Source organism: Alnus glutinosa, chromosome 1, assembly GCF_958979055.1.
Source record: "Alnus glutinosa chromosome 1, dhAlnGlut1.1, whole genome shotgun sequence".
In the NCBI taxonomy this organism is placed as follows: domain Eukaryota; kingdom Viridiplantae; phylum Streptophyta; class Magnoliopsida; order Fagales; family Betulaceae; genus Alnus; species Alnus glutinosa.
The window spans coordinates 15,276,086-15,296,720 of record NC_084886.1 but is presented as its reverse complement, the minus strand read 5'-3'; the positions used below and the strand labels follow the sequence as shown (position 1 = coordinate 15,296,720).

The 20,635-nt window shown below is 35.2% G+C and overlaps 1 protein-coding gene, 1 long non-coding RNA gene and 1 other non-coding gene across 4 annotated transcripts; all 3 read left to right on the top strand.

Annotated features, from left to right (window-relative positions):
* LOC133874275 (uncharacterized) lies at positions 1-6,976 on the top strand. Of its 2 annotated transcripts, none has more exons than XM_062312168.1 (11): positions 1-377; positions 699-795; positions 908-1,304; positions 1,392-1,546; positions 2,446-2,649; positions 2,761-2,928; positions 3,066-3,437; positions 4,137-4,216; positions 4,523-4,877; positions 5,359-5,571; positions 6,407-6,976. In XM_062312168.1, exons 2-11 carry the CDS (start codon positions 751-753, stop codon positions 6,737-6,739), a joined length of 2,322 nt encoding a protein of 773 aa, XP_062168152.1. In that variant the 5' UTR covers positions 1-377; positions 699-750; the 3' UTR covers positions 6,740-6,976. The 2 variants fall into 2 exon arrangements, with proteins under 2 accessions (XP_062168152.1, XP_062168143.1); XM_062312159.1 differs by having other exon boundaries at positions 2,761-2,946.
* Positions 6,977-12,427: 5,451 nt separating this feature from the next.
* LOC133859031 (small nucleolar RNA snoR74) lies at positions 12,428-12,553 on the top strand. The gene has a single exon (XR_009898697.1). It is a non-coding gene; the product is annotated as a small nucleolar RNA snoR74 (small nucleolar RNA).
* A 138-nt stretch (positions 12,554-12,691) lies between these two features.
* On the top strand, positions 12,692-14,862 carry LOC133858805 (uncharacterized). The gene is made up of 3 exons (XR_009898600.1): positions 12,692-12,710; positions 13,630-13,766; positions 13,872-14,862. It is a non-coding gene; the product is annotated as an uncharacterized LOC133858805 (long non-coding RNA).
* Positions 14,863-20,635: the final 5,773 nt, after the last annotated feature.

Below are 20,635 nucleotides of genomic sequence, written 5' to 3'. Positions count from 1 at the left end.
TCCTGATAAAAGAACTCCCACCAAACGCTGCAACCAAACAGCCGTGTTCTTCCACCAAAGAACCCGACAAACAATTCACAAATCGCAAAACAGAATTGCAGCGCCAACAGCGGCTTCCCACAGCTGCACACCGCCGCTTCCAGTCTTGACACACCCGTACAGTGCGCCGTCAGCCACCTACTGCCTTTCCCGCACTCATCCCAGCGACACTGCTCCGACGTTGCAGCACCTCGCAACCCACCGCTCAGCACTCAAAACAGCTCGGGTCCACCGCCTGCTACCTTCAGCCACCGCGCCAACCCACGGAGGATAGCGCAGCACCCCCGCACAGCGTTACCACGAGCGTCCACCTCGTCGTCGATCACCACTTAGCACAGGTAACCCACTCGCACACCCAAAAAAGAACTGCTCTGATACCAGATGGTAAGAACCGTAGTTCTTATCGACCAGCGGCTCAACCCGCACTACACCACTTCAACGCCCTTAATTCCTACTCACCAATTACACCGCACACACAGGCCACGGCACCGGTATTTTAGGAAGGGCGTTATTCCAAAATATTATGGAAATTATAGAAATCTGCAGAATGTTTGGGATCCTATCATTTATATACAATTGAATTGCAATTTCTAAGTTGCATTACCTATTTATTATGCACAAGTCTTAATTTCATTCTTGGGTTTTTTTTGTCACCGCAGGACTATTTAATTGCAACCTCGTTGATTTTTGTTTGTATTACTGCTACGAACAATGCTTACTGGACTCAAGTTCATTCCCCGTGATAAGATTGAGAAAGTAAATCCATTACCTTTCTTTTTCTTTTGGGTATTTTACTATTATGTTGTGTTTTTCCACTTAATTATTTACTTTTAGCTTATGTGCCTTTGAATTGGTTTGTGGGTATTAGGCACAAGATGATGATCCGAATGATTCTATAAAGGAGAGGAAAAAATCAGGTAGTAGAAAGGAAAAACATAGGGTGAAAGGAAAGAGTTCTAGGTACAGTAGTAGTTCGGATGATGAAGATGTTGAGAGAATTAGTAAACGGTCTAGTAAGAAGAAGAAGAAATGGTACTCATCGGATGAGTATTCTTCGAGTGAAAGTGAAGGGAGTTCGGATGAAGAAGAAATGAGGGATCGGGATAAGAGAAAGGGTAGGAGGAAGCATAAGAGAAGCAATGATGATGCTTTGGGGGATGAGGATAGTGATAAGACTGAGAAGAGGTCGAGACGTAAGGAAGATGGGAGGAGAAAGAGCAAGGAAAGAGGGGGTCGAGAGGATGCTGCTGGAGAGGGCTTGTCTGGTATGTATTCTCTGCTGTTTCGCTGTTAGAATGTTTGGCAATTTTATGAGGGTGGTTAAATATGATTTAGTTGCTTTGAAATTGTAGATGGTGGGAGAGAAACTACTAATTCCTTGAAAGAAGAGATGGAAATTGTGCGAAAAGAAATGGGATTGGAATGGATGCTTAGGCCTGCGGAGAAGAGGGACGAAGGGCCTGTAATGACTGTTGACAACCAATCAGAGGAAGCTCCCACTGAGGAGGTATACTTCTCTTTAGTTTCAAAGCTAGCATGAAACTTCAGTTGTTCTAATTTGACTTTCCATACAAGTTAATATATAATGTGTTTGTTTCCAGAAGTGAAAAATGGCATCTCTGTTTTGACAACCATTTATTGTGCTTAAGGAAGAAACCAAGAAAGGAAATTGTGATTGATTATGGTATATTTGGATGGACGGAGAGGAGAGGAAAGAGGAGGGGAAGGGTAGGGGCTTGCACTCCCCCCGTTTCGAAGTTTTTTTTTTTTTTTTTTTTTTGGGGGGGGGGGGAGGGGATACATCCGCACTGCTCTTTTTTCAATTCCCTCAAATTGGGTGAATTTGAAAGGATGGGATTTCAATTTTTTAAATGAAGTTTTGTAGACTTCCCTATCTAATTTTATATAAATTGCAACAATAATTATAGAAACCTAAACATACTGTGTTATTTTATCACTTAGCTATCCTTATTGACATTTTACATGATACCTTACCATTTTCTCCTCTCCTTTTAATTGAAAAAATCCAGACAAAAGAATGGATACCTAGTCTCTCTCGTCTCTTATCCTTTCCTCTCCTCTTCCTTTAAACTCCCAAACGTACTGTTAGTTCTTTTATTTTGGTTGTGATGCCCTGACCATTTGTGTATAACTTCTTTTGACATTCTTAGTGCATGAAAATAGCTTTACTTGTATTTATTTTTCAATGAATTCGTGTATGGAATTTAGTCATATAGGGGTACAATATGTCACAGTTCTGGTGCTTCTGTTCCAAATGGTGGCATGTACATGCGTATTCTGTTTGCCTGAAACATGTGCCTCCTTTGCTGATTGTCTATCTTGTTTGTTATGGCTACATGTCGACTAAACATTATTGCTTTTTTTTTTTTGAAAAAAAAAAAACAGATGAGGAAGGCAAATCCCAGGGAATTGAATCCATATTTCAAGGATGACGGTAGTGGTTATCCAGAAGAGACTGATGGGAGCAAATCCAGTGGGGCCCAACTTTTGTCTTCTTCAGTTGTTGGAGATGGAGGTGCCAGCTGGAGACTCAAAGCGTTGAAGCGTGCACGAGAACAAGCAGCTCGAGAAGGGCGAAGGCTTGACGAGGTATGCTGCCTTAACTTTAAGATATTAGCAAGCATTTGTGCAATCTCTCTCTCTATCTATCTACCTCTCTTTTCTTTTGGCTGTTGTTTCTTAAACAATGAAATTGGGCAGGTTGTTGAAGAACGGTGGGGTTCTCTTGGTCAACTGACTGTTTCTGTAGCATCTCGTAGAGCTGCTCCTTCTCATGCTCATCTACATGCAATAAAAGATAGAAAGAGAGGGCTAACTGAGGAACGGTCAACAGGTTCAGGCAAAGAAAGTCAGATGGATGTCAAAAAGGAACCTTGCCATTCTCTTGTGCATTACCTTCTTTTTATTTTTTTATTTTTTATTTTTATTATTATTATTATTATTATTATTAATATTTATGCGTGTCACTTCCATTTGCTTACATGTTACATATTTATGTTTCTCAGAATAATGATGTGCACTACTTGAAGGATGTATCTTTTCGGCATCATAAAATGAGGGAGCCAAAAGTTCAAGATTCTTTATCCTGGGGAAAACGGAAAAGTCAAAATCTGTCTTCTAAGGATGCTGGGCTTATCTCAGCTGCAGTATCTAGTATAAATAAGTTTTCGAATGATGGAAACTTTATGCATGAAGTATTTCAGCAGCAGAATAATGATCCTGGTGGTTTTGTTGAGTCAGAATCTGTTTCATCACGAATGAGCCAATCTAGTGAAGGTAGTGTGCCGGATAATGATGGATTAAGTGCAAACCAGTTGGCAGCTAAAGCTCTTCAGCTTCGTATGAAAGGAAAGCATGAAGAAGCTAATAAACTTCTAGTAAGATAGCATTCCGCATTATACAACTTTTCTACTCTCTTCTCTCTAATGAAGATTTCATATGAACAAATCAAGTCTCTCTCTCTCTCTCTCTCTCTCTCCAATGATTTTGTGGAGAACATATGTTCAGTGGCATACACAGATTTGTGAGAGAAACTAAATGCAAGCATATTAAATTTAAGAAACTGTCATTGACAACAATGTTAATTTGGAGGGAAAAGCTGTATAAACACCCAAGGGCATTAGCAATTGAGATTAATTGCAAGCTAGAAAGAAATTTCCGCTCCCTCCTAGGTATTTTACGTCTATTTAGGAAGTAGACAGAGGTGTTGACATTTAGCTAATATTGGTCATCTCACAAGTTCGATATTTATCTTTCTCTCCTAACCTAAATTGAACTGAATCTGTAAATATTCAAAGTCATGAATGGATTTTTTTTTTTCTTTTTCTTTTCATTCTACCTTACTTTGGAGTGTTATATGAATGTGACCTTAATCTGTTAAGAGATCTACCATACTGACCAAAGTAAAAAAGGGCTCCTGTGCAGTATGCATGAAAAAGAATTCATATCTTAATTAGAGTCAATATACTTCATTAATTTTTGATAACTCATTATGCTTTATTAATTAGTTATTAAGAGTGTGATTTTTTGCTTCTGTGATTAATTGTAGTTATCCTGTTTTTCTTATTGTTTATTAGCAAGAAGCAGAGAAGATTAGGGCAAAACAAGGGGCTGGTGATAATTCAATTAGACAACAGAATAAGGGAAGCTCAAGCAGGTAATTATGCATCTTGTGATTTTTTTTTAAAATATTATTTTGGGGGTGGGAGCTCCTTTTATTTTTGAATCCTCAAAGTTCATTAACTATAAGAAAACTAGTATTTTATATTTGGAACGGGTTGGTGGATGGATTCTTTTCCTTTTCTAATGGAGTCTTTGAAAGGGTTTTTATTTATTTATTATTATTATTATTTTATTGTGTTGTTTATCTCCTGTAGTTTGCCATTTTAATATCTTTCTTATTCCCGTAGTATGTTTGGTGGTGTTAACATTCTATTGATATACCATTCCTTTTTTCACCTAGATATATTATGAAGGACAGATCTGTTCGACAAAAGAAGGATGAGGATGATGCTGATATTCATCTAGCTCGAAAGATAATGCAGAACAAACAATATACCACGCATGGTCAAGCAGATTATGAGTATGACTTTGAAGATGGGCCTAGCAGGAAAGCTCAGCAAAAGGGTGGAGGTAATGAGCAGAAGGTTAAGCAGAATATGTCCCGTCTGTTAACTCAACAAGAGCGCTGTGTTTTTTGCTTTGAGAATCCAAATAGGCCAAAACATCTTGTTGTGTCGATAGCGAATTTCACATACCTGACGTTGCCACATAGGCAGCCTGTGGTGCCTGGTCATTGCTGCATTGTACCGCTGCAGGTGAGCTTAACTTGGTTCCTTGTCCTAAATGTTTCATATCTTTTTAGTTATGAGTAATGAAGTTATAAAGTGAACTAATCTAGGTTTACTCTCAACTTCTGAATTGGATTTTATTCATGGTTGACAATGATAGTGCGGTCTTGAGATTTGTATCTGAAGGTGCAAGGTCATCCTTTAAGATTGAGCTAATACTAGAAAATAGTGGGGAAATTGCAGATTATTGGATCTATTACGAAAATAATAATGAATAATGCTAGTGATGTCAGTTTTTCTAATTTGAGAACCTAAGGATGCTTCTATTATGAGGTGCAATAGACTGTTCTAGCTGCTTGAAAGTGAGGTGAATCTCTGTTGAAGTGATATGAAACATGATACAATGATTTAGTTTCTTGGGGAGATGGATACACCTATTCTTTTCTTGTTAATTTAATCTATTTCCTCCATTTAAATATTCCCCTAAAGCATGGCTATTTGCATGCAGCATGAATCGGCCACGAGAACTGTTGAGGACAACGTGTGGGAAGAAATTCGCAACTTCAAGAAATGCCTTATTGTGATGTTTGATAAGCAAGAGAAGGATGTAGTGTTTCTTGAAACAGTGATGGGGTTGGCACAACATCGCTGCCATTGTTTGATCGAGTGTATTCCTTTGCCCCGAGAAATCGCCGAAGAGGCTCCTTTATACTTTAAACAGGTATTGTCTTTATTCTAATTTTCTTATGAATGCAGCATTGAAAATTTGCTTGCTTGTCATTTCTTGAGCATCGCCTTTGGAGTTGTTTGCATGAATTCAAGAGATGTGTATTCATAAAAAAAAAAAAATGAATTCAAGAGATGTGCTGTTCTCTCTCCCTCCCTCCCTCTCCACCCCCAAAGATGCGCAATACTTGGATGATTTTTATGCTTTGAAAGATGAAGAGATATTTAAAAATAGCTTAGGAAAAATATCGGCTACCTTTTAGCAGGGCAGTAAAGCTGGAGGAAAGAGTGTATTGAAGCAATGCTGTTACTTCAGAAAATTATTAGAGTAACTTCGTCTAATTTTGCACATTTGTCGAAATCATTTACTTTTTGAGAATTCATACTGAAACTAGAGTCAACATAAAACATAAAGAACTTGATGAACTCAACTTGTTGTAGGTGTTTTTTTTTTTTGAAAATAAAAAATAAAATTACTTTTACATCTTTTTGAAAAGTTTTATTATTTTGTATTTTAAGTAACTCCTTGGCACTTCTTTACTTTATTTATCTTCATTATTTGTCGCATTAATATTAACATTTTGGTAATTACATTATTATACCTGTTGCTATCAATCCAAGTGGCTTGATTTACCCCAATTTAGCTTAAGAAAAGAAAAGAAAAAGAGAAACATAATTCTTCGCAAGAGACTAACAATTGACGTTTATTGTATTGATGAACTGTGTTTGTTTGAATGCATGCTATGTGTGACGTATGTATCTCTTTGCCCATGAGTCTGATTTTGAATTTATTATGCATGTTAAAAATTTCTAAAAGAAGTTTGTTTCAGGAAATTAATGAAGCTACGAGTTGGTGGAGCCAACATAATGCAAAGACGCTTATTGATACAAGTGAAAAGGGATTGCGTGGTTCAATTCCGAAAAACTTCCCGTATTTCCATGTTGAATTTGGTCTAGATAAGGGATTCGTCCATGTAATTGATGATGAGAAACTGTTTAAAAGCAGCTTCGGCCTTAATGTGATAAGAGGCATGCTAAAATTGCCAGAGGAAGACATGCACCGTCGCCGAAGGGGGTATGATTCCGTTGAGGTTCAAAGGGAAGCAGTTAAAAGCTTTGTCCAAGACTGGGGACCTTTTGATTGGACAAAACAGCTTCACTAGGTATCATGACAATGTTAAGCCCCATTGTGATTTGCCTGTGGTTTACATCCCCCGTTGTGGTTGGCCTGTGATACTTGCTTGGGGCCGTGAGATCTTATTGCACAATTGACCGACACATCTAAATAGCCCTTACAGAGCCCTGGCGTCATATAGTTCTGCATTCGCAGTGTAATTTAACCTGAATTTCACCTTGTATTAATCTGATGCAGCTGTCTTGAAATTGTTCAGTTCAAATCATTTTCACTTTTCTTTTCTTACCACCATTGGCTTTGATATGAATCTTTATTGGATTTTAATCTAATGATAGTTTTAAAAGCCATCTAAGGGTGTGAAGAAATGAGTGTGGAGAAGTGGGAGTGTGTAACATTACTCATATATATATATATATATATAGGGATAAATATATTTGACCTCCCCAAACTATCACTCTTTCTCCGGATGGCCCCCCAAACTACCAATGCTTAGATTCTGGCCCTCCAAACCACCACTTTCTGATTTTTTGGCCTCATTCGTCCATTTATGCCGTCAATTCTAAATAGAAATTCAAAAATACCCCTCTTACACTTTGAAATTCCCACGGTTAAGGGAGGGGTATTTTTGGGTTTTTGATAAATTTCTGTTAAAATTGACTGCATAAATAAACGGATGTGGCTAAAAAAAATCAGAATGTGATAGTTTGGGAGGCCAGAATCTAAGCATTGGTAGTTTGAGAGGTCATCCGGAGAAAGAGTGGTAGTTTGGGAAGCTAAAATATATTTAACCCATATATATATATATATATATATATATATATATATATATATCAGTTTTGATGACCAGCTTTTGACATGCAATACTATTTCAAAGAGGAATTAACAGATCGAACACTGATCCTCCGCAATTAAAGTCATCCTTATCATCAAACAACATATTTCCAATTCTCTTTACAAATTTTCCTCCAATAATTGGCTAATTGTGACTTGCATCAATCCTTAAATAAGAAAGCATTAACCCCTATATCTCCAACCTGCCTCTCTTTCCTTTAACAGAAGATAATAAAATCCTTTTCTAGAGGACTGAACTCCAGAAGTTGCTTCCTCTGAGGATTGATACACTATTAATCTTACACCAGTTGGATGTAAAAGAGACAAGAAAATGAGATATACCATATCTTTTCTTCTCATGTCCCTTGAGAGGAACGTCCCAAGGAGGTACACCCTTTTGTAGTTTGTGAATAAAAGTCGTTGCAGCAGCACCGAGTCTAACTGAAGATCACCAAATAGTAAGCCAACAATCCATATTCAGCAGTATATAAAGCTCTACATTACACATAAAATCAATGGGCCAACAACTTCATGAATAACCAAAAATAAATAACATAGATAACATCATGAAATGCCAGCAATATAAGGTAGTTTATCGTTGGTATATGGTTGATTACTTAATGCCTAAAACCAAGTCAATCCTTCTCTTTTGTGGCCTTGGCGGACTTCAGCCTGGATTCTAACACAAAATAACTTGATGCGCTCAGCCAGAAGCTCAATCGATATCCAAATTTTTAGAGGTTTGTTTTGTGGTTTCTAGTTCCAGTATATCTTCCATCTGCAACTTTCCATAATCCAAGTAATGAGTCATGGCATTCAGCATGACCTGCAATATAAGGTAAGAATATAATAATAAAAGATTGTATCAAGGTACATACCTTAACGAAATTGTTGCTCATTTTTTTTGGCCAAAACCTTAGAGATCTACCAGCTTTTCCTTCCATGTACTTCTCGGGAATGAGTTCCTTGAGGGTAGAAATTGGATCAACAAGGAATAGGCCTTTTGGGCCTATTTTGGTGTTTTTGACCTTCTTTGAGCCTCTTTTGATGGCCTATTTTAGATGGTTTTAAGCAGTTTTTTTTTTTTTTTTTTTTTTTTTTTAAAAAAAGAATTTGAAGGATTCAAAATGTAACAAAGCTCAAGAATATTATTATTATTATTTTGATAAATAAGGATCAATTTCATTAAACTCAAAATGAAAATTATACATCAAACGCACCAAAATGACTGTCATTTTGTAAATTATTAATATTCTTATTATATATATAAAGATAGTAAATTATTACTATTCTTATTATATATATAAAACCGCTAACCACCTATATTTAGGCGGTTAGCGATTTTTCAACTGCCTACAAAAATGGTAATGTAGTTAAAGGTTATTAACGATTAGCGATTACTAGACAGCTTGTACATCCCTAGTAAGGGACGTTGAGATAGTAGAAAACAAAGAACTACGCACAACAACCACGTACCAATCAAATTTGGATGTGTTTGGTAAGTAGTTGTATTGTGAGATATTTATTTGAATAGTAGTAAAAAGTGATTGATGTGATATAAAATTTGAGAATGTTTTATAGAAAAGTAAAAAATTTTTGTTTTGTAGTTGGTTTTTTAATTTGAATAATAATAAAAAGTGATTGATGTGATATAAAAAGTGTAAAAAAATTAAAATATTTTTGATTTGATGGATAAAAGGACAGTTATGGATAATTGGCAATAACTTGCCAAACATACCTTTTTCAAAGTCTCTTACTAATGTTTTGTGAACTGATGGACTAACTTAGCTAATTTAACAAGACTCATTTCTCTAAAAATAAAAATAAAAATAAAAATAAAAATAAAAATATTGGAACATATAATACTCGGTCGAGTGGCAGCCTCGAAATCACATAAAAGTGGCAAAGAAATCACTTGCAGAGAGTAGAAAGAGAGAGGTATATGCAATGAGGTCCTACCAAACAAGGACATTGTAGTTTCACTTTCGACTCTGATGATTCTTGAATCACAACATAAATCTTTTGTATTTTGGCCGGCCAAACCACCTCACGAGTAGGTCATCCCTCCCCCCTCTCTCCTTTTTTATTTTATTTTTATTTATTTATTTATTTTCAATTTTTTCTTTAAATAATTTTTATGGGTATTCTAGGAATTAAAGTCAAACAATGTCATGTATGGCGCACAATAGGATTTTCCCATTCATTTTAGCACCAAATGCTAGTTAGAGTGTTATTTGTAATGGGATGGTAGTTGGAGGTGTTAGAGTATATATGTATTACTTTGAAGTTAGGGATTTGATGAGAATTATATTGCCTTTGATAAAAATTATATTATCTTGAATTTAGAGATTTGATGATATTGAATCCCCCTAAATTAAGAGATTTAATTAGGATTATATTTTTATTTGTAAATAGAGCATTTTATATTGTAAATTCATCAAAAGCAATAAGAGTATAAAGTAACCATTTGAACTTTATCCTATGGATGTAGGTCATAGATTGAACGATGTAAAATCTTTTGTCTCTATTTTATTATTCCGCACTTTGTTTTTAATTTCTTTTAAGTTTATGTTTTCTTTCCAAAGGAGGGTTGATCAGTGTTGCTTTTTAAAGTTTAGAAGTATAAGGCTTTGTTTGGTTCGTGGAATAAGCATTTGGAATGGAACGACTATTCCATAGGAATAACTATTCTTTAGTTTAGTAGAGGTATATTCCATGGAATAGCTATTCCCTTACGAAGAGGAATACATATTCCTCTAAAAAATGAGATGAATAGTTATTCTTTGGGGGTAAAGACGACATTTTTTTAAAAAAAAAAAATCATTTTTTATTTTCTTTCAAATATTTTTTTATAAAAAGAAAAGGAAAAAAAAAAAGAATAGTAAATCTAAACCCCAAAGTGGTTGGCCAACCACCCATTGGGGTGGTTGGATAGCCATTGTGGAGGGTCAGGGGTGGTCGCACCACCCCTGGAATGCCTCGGAGGGACCACTGAGACGTTCCGAGGGTGGTGTGACCACCCTTGGAGCAAATGGGGGTGGCACAGGCCACCCCCGATGGGCTTGGGGATGGCCGCGGCCATCGCCAGAGGCCACTCGGGTGTGGCCGGCCACCCTCGATGGGAATCGAGGGTGGCCAGCCACCCCAGGAGGCCGCTTGGAGGTGGCTGCACCCACCACTCCAATGGGTGGTCGGCCACCCACCAGTTTATTTCAAATTTTATTTGTTTTTTTTTTAATTTGATTTTTTTAAAATATATATATATATATATATATATATATATATATATATAATGTAGAATTTTTTTTGAACTCCAATTAAAATGTGTGAGTTATTACCTAACAAAAGAATAAGAATAGCTATTCCTTTTCCAAATGGAATGGTCATTCCGCAAACCAAACGAGGCCTAAGTGTTAAAATGATGTAAGTTTGAAAGGGCTAAGTGTATTTTATTTAGTGATGTAATATACTTGGATTTTTATTTGAAGTTCAATAAGGGCAATGTTCTACATCTTGTGGCAAATATAAATGGTGAATCTTACTTTAGAAACGCATATTTCATAGTGCAAAGAAGAAAAAGATGGAGCTTGTAGGTAAAGCCTTTTTCTGACGCATTTGGATAGTCATGATTCAACAATATCTTTTTTTTTTTTTTTTTTTTTCCTCATTCTATACTTTTTTATAATTTAATGACATAGTTTTTTTATTGTTATATTTTTTTTTTTACAGCACCTAAAATAAATCCCAAAAAACATATATAAGGCAGGGTTGTCCTGACATTTTATTTGCCACTGAGGATATATTCCGATCGGACAGTGACATAAATTTTTGGCCTCAACGAAAAATTGTGTTAGATGGATTCTTTTAATTGTGGCAGTAAAAAAGAAAGGTTTAAAATTTAGATGCTGTAAAAAAAAATAATAAAAAAAAAAAGTTAAAAAAAAAAAGTTGTAGTTTTTTTGACGATAAATTTAATTTTAAGTTTTTCAGGAAAAAGAAAAAAAAGAGTAAAATTATATTTGAAAAAACTACAAAAAAAAAAATAAAAAAATCCTATAATTTGTTTTAAATACACCTAAGCCAAATAAATCCATATTTCGTAGCAACTGACGCGAACCACGTAGGGCTTCTTGCCTATAAAAACACACATACGCAAGCCAACCCAACCCAAAGATGCTAAGATCCTCTGCTGCCTCTTTGTTCTGTACAGCCATGTTTATCCTCTTTTGGTAAACGCATACAAAGCTCAACCGACGTCTAAAGCCAACAGCATATTACGGCTCCATCACATTTGTTTATTCAGAGAAATCACGGTTGCGAAGTGAATGAACGCTCTTCTTTCGCCATGTGATCAAGTCTCAACCGTGTTTCTCTGTATAAGGAGATGTGCCGGAACTCTCTTTTGACATCCGAGGCTGCTTTTTCTTTCTCTTTTCAGGCAGATGTACAGTGTCTTTGGAGAAGGAGATAGATCTGTGTCTCTGTCTCTGTCTCTGTCTTATTTGTTGAAATCTGATCTGCTTATCTTCTTCTTTTGTTTTTCCTTTTTGTGTATGAATCTGCTAGCCCTGTTTTTCCGTTGGTTTTAATCTTTGATCTGATGGCTGCCATAGTCTGTGCGTGCGTGCTTCTTTTTAGATGAGATCTGACACTTTGATCTAAGTTATATTTTTTCTGACCAAACACGTGGATCCATAAGTTGGTGAGCTTGTCATTCCCGTGTAACACAACCCTAAATCGGATTAAATGTGGCCTTCTCAAATTCGTCTATTAATTAGAATCTCGGGGTTTTTAATTTAATTAGCAGAAATTTGTTTGCTTTATTTATTTTTTTACAAGTATTTTCTTGGGTTGATTTTATAATATGATATAAATTGAACCTGATTAAAAAGCAGTGCCCTTTTGCCTTTTTGTGAAGAGGGCTCTCGTAAATTTCAGGAAAATTGCTTGCATTATTTTTGGGTGAACCTCTGTACTTAAACTCGAAGGTTCAGTAAATGATGCCACATTACTATCCCACCTCTCCCTCCCCTAGTACTTGTTCATTTTTTTTTTTTCTTTTTTCGTTTATTATTTGGCATGATCGATTATTATGGTTTTGTTTTCAGAACTTGGCCCCTCGAATAGTGTACTTGCCTTTGTTGGTTCCTGACATAAAGCCTCAAATGGTATCCTTATCCTCGCTTTCATTCCTTCTTATTATTATACTTTATTATATTACCTGAATTATTTGGCATATTTCAACTTATTTCAATAATCAACTCACTGATCACTTGTAGCCTAGTCTCTCTCCTTGCCACCAGTACAGGATTTGCTTCTCTTTGCATATTCATACGAAATTTGCTGCATTCACAGACAACCATATAAAGCATGAGGATTATTAAGCTGCACGAGATATATTACTTAGAAAAAGAAAAGTACAATTTTCATGTAACATTCAGTTAGATGAACCTAGCTTGTGATAGACATGAATAACTCTTTATATGCCACATTATTTTGCTATCTATGTTAGCTTTAGGAAAAAAAAAAGCATTCTTTGTCTTCTAATTCTTAAATTCTTGCAATCTAAAGATTAGTTTGTGGTTGAATAACAAGGAAAATGATAAAGCAAGTTAGTTTAGCTACTCTATATCTGCCGCTAGTCCAAATTTCATCATTAGAACAAACAACAAAACTCATTTTAGGATATAGGACCACAATTTTAGTTACAAATTAGAGCATTTACCTCAAGCTGCAGAAGCAAAATCTAATTTGCTATAACCATCTTTGTTGTTGGGAACTTGACCAAGCCTTTCTCTTGTAATTTGGGTATTACATGGTGAAGTTGCAGCTTCCAACTAATCAAGTGTACAGTATCGTTGGATAGGCCTTAAGTTTGAATCTTATCAAGGAATATGCTTATTACCATATAAATCATTAAGAACATGAACCCCTTGGCGTAAAATGATCCAAAAATAATCCCAGTTAGTCAAAATAAGGTGTTATCGAGTTGAATTAAATTCTTTACTATTATGAAAATAAAGTCCCATATTTAACATTAAGATCATCTTCATAGTTTCCCTTAACAATGTTGAATCTATTGAAAAGTGCATTGTATTGTAATGCATTTGTTTTGATTGTTTGCTTATCACCCTCGGTCTTGGGGAAGGAGTGCGAAGATGAATATTTGCTTACACAACTTCCAATTGATGTTGTTCCGCCCCTCCAAATTGACCCTAAAAATTGTATGTTATGCCTTTCATTATTCCTTTAATTTTGCTTCAAAGCTTAGTGAATGTTATTGTTCATAGTTGTTTTCTCTTAACTTTGTTTTATTCGTTTTGGTAAAGTGGAAAGGAAACTGACTATGATATAGAGTTGGAAGATGAAGAGGACAAGTGCAAGTGCAAGCTCGTAGATGGACTTGAAAATGCTAAGGAACCTAAGAAAGGAATGGCATTTAGCTCCATAAAAGAACTTTCTTTATATTATAGGAATTATGCGAAGTAAGAGGGTTTTGGAGTGGTACAAAAGATAGTTAAAAAGCACGCAAGTGGGTATGTACATGACATCACCCTAGCATGTGCTTAATAAGGTAAAAAATCTACTTCATGTTAGGGTTAACAATTTTTGACAAGATTGCAAATTTGACATGAACCTGGCACGACATTAAAGGGTATGAGTTAGACATAAACGGGTCACAAACGGTTCAACTTGCTTGACCTACGGGTTGGCCCGTTTATGAAATTATTATTATTATTATTATTATTATACATGTTGAATGGGTCAAACATGTCGTGTTTGGGTTGAAACGAGTCAAATGGGTTAAACATGTGGCTTTTGGGTCTAAACTTTGTGACTTGTTTAAAAGCGGGTCGTGTTCGAGTTGGCAGGTCAAGTGGGTTGACCCAACACTGGCCTGGTTACCTGAATTGCAACCCTACCTCAAGTAATACCTTTTGTAAGCCTAATTCAACAACCCAAATGAGGTGTAAGACTAATTTGAAAGCAAATTTAGTTGGTGTGTGACTAGTATATCTACTGACCGCAATCATACTTTAAACACTAGAAAAGCTAGATATTTTAGATGCCGTAGGAATTTGGATCTTGTTATAAAAGGAAAGCTTGAAATAAATGATAGAGCTGAAACAAGTATGAGTAAGAATTATAACTCGCTCGCTGTTGAAGCCTTTAGGGGAATATGAGAATCTTACATTTGGAGACAAAGCTTGCCTTAATTTTGTTGCCAATATCTTCGGCTTGGCAAAGGAGGTGCTAAATCACTTTCTGACTATTTTTTTTTTAGAATGCAAGTAATGAATGATGGATTTAAATGATGAATCTAGGTTGAAAACTGTGTTTTGAGCTAATGCACAAACTAGGGTATCGTATGAATATTATGGCAATGTCGTTACATTTGACATGACGTACTTGACTAATAGATACTTAATGTCATTTGCTCATTTCGTGAGAGTGAATCATCATAGTCAACCAATATTTTTGGGGCTTGATTGCTATCAAGTTTTGTTACAGTGACATTTGTATGGTTGTTTGAGTCATGCTTGAAATGCATGAACGACTGAGTGCCAAGTGTGATTATACCAGATCAAGATAGGACTATGAAAAGTGCGATTGTTAGAGTTTTTTCAAGAGCCTGACATAGATTTTGTTTATGACACATTTTGAAAAACCTTCCAAAAAAAAATTTGGATCACATTCACAGTACGATGACATTAAGAGTGCTTTACGAAGTTGTGTATGATTCTCAGACGTGATTAGTTTGAGGAATGTTGCCAAAGCCTATTTGAGTGTTATAATATGGAGGATAATGCATGGGACCGAGATCCCCTCAAATTCTAAAAGATTCTAAAAGAATTTGAGATTCTCAAATGTTCTAATCCTGGCCCTCCATTAGATCCAAATGATGAAAATTTGCCACAATTTTAAAATTTGAAATTCAAATTTAAACCCATCCAACCAAACATACCTTTGATCCAAAACAAAAGATTATTCACAACACTCTCGAAATTTCTCGCTCTCTCTCTCCAAAAAAAAAAAAAAGCTCCCCAAAATTGGTTGTCGCCTTGAGAGGGAAGCTGCTTCCCTCCCCCCCTTCTCTCCCTTTACTCCCTCCCTTCTTCCTTTTCCTCCTCTTCCCCTCCTTTGACGCCGTCTCGGTGCGGCTTTTTGCTTCCTCTCATCGTGTCTGTGATGTCTGGCTTGGTGCTTGGATCTAGGATTCTTGATTCTAGATCTACGATTTTTCGCCTTTTTCCAAATGACACACGCCTCTCCATCAGCTTCGCTAGTGTTCGAGTCATTTGTTGTTGGAAAGAGGTCTTCCAGGGACTCCGTTGCTGGTGGTGGTGGTTCGTTTTGTTTTTTGTTCTCTCTTAGGGTGACATCGTTACCCAAAGAGAAGAAGGTGTTTTGTCTTGTCTCATTTTGGGATGGAGATGTGGATTTCAGGCCTTTGTGGTGGTTCTCTCCTTGGGAGAGTTGGGTGGTTTACTGCAGTTCGGTGTGCCTCTGCTTCAAAGTCCCTCTGAGTAAATTTGTCCCACCTTTGCGGTGGGTTGATATGCTGGCGCGCGTTGGTGAGAAGTCCGGGCGAGAATCAAAGGGGATGTGATCTTCTTTTGGATTTGTTTTTCACCTGAGTTATGAGCTGTATGGGACTGATTGTAAACCTCTGTTTTGGAGGAAATAGCTCCAAAAATACGAATAAACTAAGCTTGAAAATTTGAAATACCAAATTTCATTCATAAATCCATGAGTATCAGTAACTTCCCCAAAATTCTATACATAATCCACCAAATATTTTTAAGACAGAGACAAAGAAGTTCTTCCTACTACATTTTCATACAAAAGTAACATAATTCCAACACAAAAATGTTATACACAGAACACCAATCCATAAAAACAACAAAAAATTACAATTCTTGACTACCGTTTAAATTCGCGCCACCACTACCACACCAGCCTGATTACTTTTTCCAAGTGACGATAGAGAAATCAATGTCCTGTACATATTTAAAAATCAAAGTTAATTTTTAAAATTAACTCAATAAGAATATGCTAAAGAAAAAATTCTCTAATCGTAAGTTTGTTAATTACCAAAAAAATTTATGAAATTCACATTTGCATTTGTGCTATCAGCAAGGAATGTTGGTGTAAGATTTAACTCATTAGTTCCCTAAAAAAAAAAAAAACATTATCATTTAATAAGGCTCCTATGAGATGCATTATTGTTTTCAAAGCATGAATAAAATGTAGATTTTTACTTGACTAATATATAGGTATTATTTGATACTTGAAAAGATAAGGGCAATGAACTTTTATCAAATGGTCCCTACAGAATTATCACAAAAATCACATAAGAATGGTAAAAATTGTCTCTATATAATCACAACAATCACAGAAAAACATTTTAATTTGTTGGAAGAGTAAAAATGGTAAAGTGTACCGGTAGAAATTCATTGAGGCTAATTTCGCATCTATGTTGTAATGATTCTTCAAATGTTGTCATTGGTACTGAATAAGGCACTTGATCAATTCGCTATATTACAAAACAAAAATAAAACCTCATTAACAAAAGCCACAAATAGAGAATGGATTTGGACATCATAATTTGTAAAATGATTTTAGGTTTTTTTTCTCTCTCTCTCTCTCTCTCTCTCTCTCTCTCTCTCTCTCTCTTTTCTGAATATGCTATTTCACTATAAACTCAAATAATGCTTACTTGATGAGAATAACTTTCTACATGCAAGTTAGAGTTGCCATCTCGAATGTTAAGAGAGCAATTAAGTTTCTGTGAATAAGAAGAAAATGTAACCAATCAAATAATGAAACTCAAATATAATAGACGAATACGAATTTATAAAGTTAGAATGTTACTTGAGATGAATCTTTTCCAATATTACTCTTTGCTGTAATTTTTTTACTCTTCTTTGGTTGCTTCTCAACCTAACCTTTAAATCGTTTTTTACCCTTTCGACCTTCATTCTTCTTGATCCCTTTGATAGTTTCAAGTAATTTCTTGATGGATAAGGTGTGATTTGCATTTTCATTGCCATCTGACAATTAAGCTTCATTATCAAAGAGTGACACTCGAACCCTTTTTAATATCTTGAACTTGCTTTCACATTTCTTTTACCAACTTCTCTACAAAAGCATATGCATCTTCATTGTCGGCTGCTTCGATGGCTAATTCCACTAGCATTGGACATAATCTTCTATATCGTTGTACAACATTTAAATTCACATCATCTTCCACATTCTTTGTCATAGTATTTAAGATGTATTCACTATTCGCATCTCTTGTCCACTTCTTCAAAATGTATGTACTAAGAATTATCTTTATATCGAGCAAGTCAAAATTTTTGAAAGCATGGCAACATAAAATCCCAAATGTTTCGAACTTCCTATAACTACATGAAATTATTTGATTGGCAGGGTCACAAACTACTTTATACTCTCTACTTTCATCAAAAATCTCAACAATATATTCATGAACTAATTGGCTATCATTACGATGTTTTATGATTGCTGCTGATGCATAGTTATATTCATCATGGAATTTTTTAAATATCACATGAGTATATGTTTGTGCTACTTGCTTCAACAAAAGAGAATTCTTCAATTCTAATGTATGCAATTTTTCTTGAGCATTAAATTCAGCTTCCAATTCCTAATGTCGCTTTTGCTCTACAACCCGTTCAAAATGTTGGAAAAATTCAACTAAACTCAAATTTGATTTCAAGTAACCTTTCAAGTTAGCATTCAAGCTTTCACTGAGTTGAGTACTTCTCACTTCCAAAGTTAAGGCATTCTTCGTGTGGCACTTGACCAATTTTGTCTTTAATTTGTATATATCGTCCAACCAACTAACTGAGCCGACATTATAGTTCTAAATCATTTTGTCCAAAGCATTTTCAAATTCAACCGAATCATCATACCAAAACATACAAGATTTAAAGCCTCGTAGAAAATGAGAATCATCTTTCATCAATTTCCCCATATGCTTGATGCCATTTTGCATGATGTGTCAAGTACATAATCCATGTCAGGTTTCTGGCATCACCTCACCTAATGCCTTTGCCATTGCAGCATCTTGATCTGTAAAGATCGATCGAGGCTTTTTACTTGCATGTGCATATAAGAAACTTCCAAAAACCTATTTAAATGACTTTACTGTTTCATCATATAAAAGTGCAGCCCCAAAAATCACAACCTCTCTATGGTAATTAAAACCAGTAAAGACAGCTAGGGGTCTCAATTATTTATTAGTGGCCGAATGTAGTATCAAATGTCATCATGTCACCAAAATAGACATAGTCAGCCATCATTCTTGCATCAGCCCAAAAAACGTTGGTAATTTTTTCTTCATTATCTAATTGGACTGCATAATGAAATGCTGGGTTTTTATTAATTTGTTCTTGAAAGTACTTCAATAAGCTTGCTGCTTCACCATACATCAAGTTCCTTTGCCGTTTTGTTCGAATATAGTTTTTTTGATCAAGCTCAGTATATCCAAGATTTTCCCTACCACCAGCCTCTCTAATCATTAGCGCATGGGTTGCCTTAGGAGAGATTCCAGAAGCATAAGCCAAATCAATTTCAGATGCTTGAACTTCTGACATTTTACGATGTGACCTCATCATATAAATGGTTTCTTCAAGATGCAGAAAATGATTATGTTCGACTACAAAATCATAAACCTTATACTTTCCAGTCTCTCGTACTAATGAAACATGCAACCGTACAACACATTCAGTCCTTACTTTGTTTTGATGACAATTGTAAAGATGATTTCGCTTGTCTATTCTTCGAACACCTTCTTTAAAGCAAGTAAATCCCCTTGATGTTATTTTTCCATCTGACTTACTTTTATTTTTCCTAAGTTAGGCATGTGTGTTTGCTCTAACTCTTTTCATTATCAAAGTATTTAGCATGGTATCTACTAAGTTGTACTTTAAGAAAGCATAAAACAATGGAAATAAACACATGAAACCTTGAACATGGTATCTATTTTGGTTTTTCATGTTGTTTAATCCCAAGAACCCATAATTGGTTCCTTCGTCACTTAATGTAGGCACAAGACTCGGTCATCTAAATTTACCTAGATGACAATTTCCATATAACACATGTATATGATGATTAAGTATAACACACAAGCCATATGAATAATGAAATAAAACTTAGAATTAATCAATTAAGCATCATAAAAATAATTTGTAACAAAGCAAATTGAAATCCTTAAGAAAACATGACTAGGGCTTCAATCGAGCTTTAACTAAAATATTTAGTTACACATAATTCTAATAAAAACTATCACCATCACAAAACAATAGAAAAAGAAAAAAGAAAAAAGAAAAAAGAAAAGAAAAGAAAAGACAAGACAACTCCTCTATGATGATAATCCTCAAAGAACAAGAGCTCCCAAACGTGAAAACGGCTATCTTAGAAGAAAATCTAGTAGAAAAAACATGTGCCTCCTTTAGGTCTCTTAAACATGTATTTATATAACCCTTAACAAAACACTAGCAATTGAAAGTGTGCCTCTTTTTAAATTATGATTTTTCCCTAGACTTATTTAGGCACACAACCTCCTTTTCAAGCCGTGCAAATCCCAAAAAAAAAATCAGAATTTTTAATACCTCGTTCAAGTCTGCCATGTTGACATCACACATAGCCTGACATTTGTCTACTAAAATTGCCATAACTTTCTTTAGAAAATTATTTTTATGAGCCGTAAAATTCTCCAGAAAATAGATATCTAGATCTTTCCAAGCTTATGTGGCTCATCTTTTGATTATTTCTGAATCAATATACTTTAATCTGCAAAGATGATTGATTTGTACGGGCAATTTTGAGAATTTAGTGAGGCTCTTTTTCACCTTTTGCTAGTGACAATATGACTTAGCAAAATGATCAATTTATCTTTAACGGTCCAAAAATGATGGGTTTTGTTGCACTTCTCGTAGAAAACCTGAAACCATGTAAAACACTACAAAAGATCAAATTGTAACAAGGCTAAAAGATTAACGTATGCAAATTAATGGGCTTAAATATGTAAAATTCAGCTTGTCAAACAACCCTTAATGGCCATGGG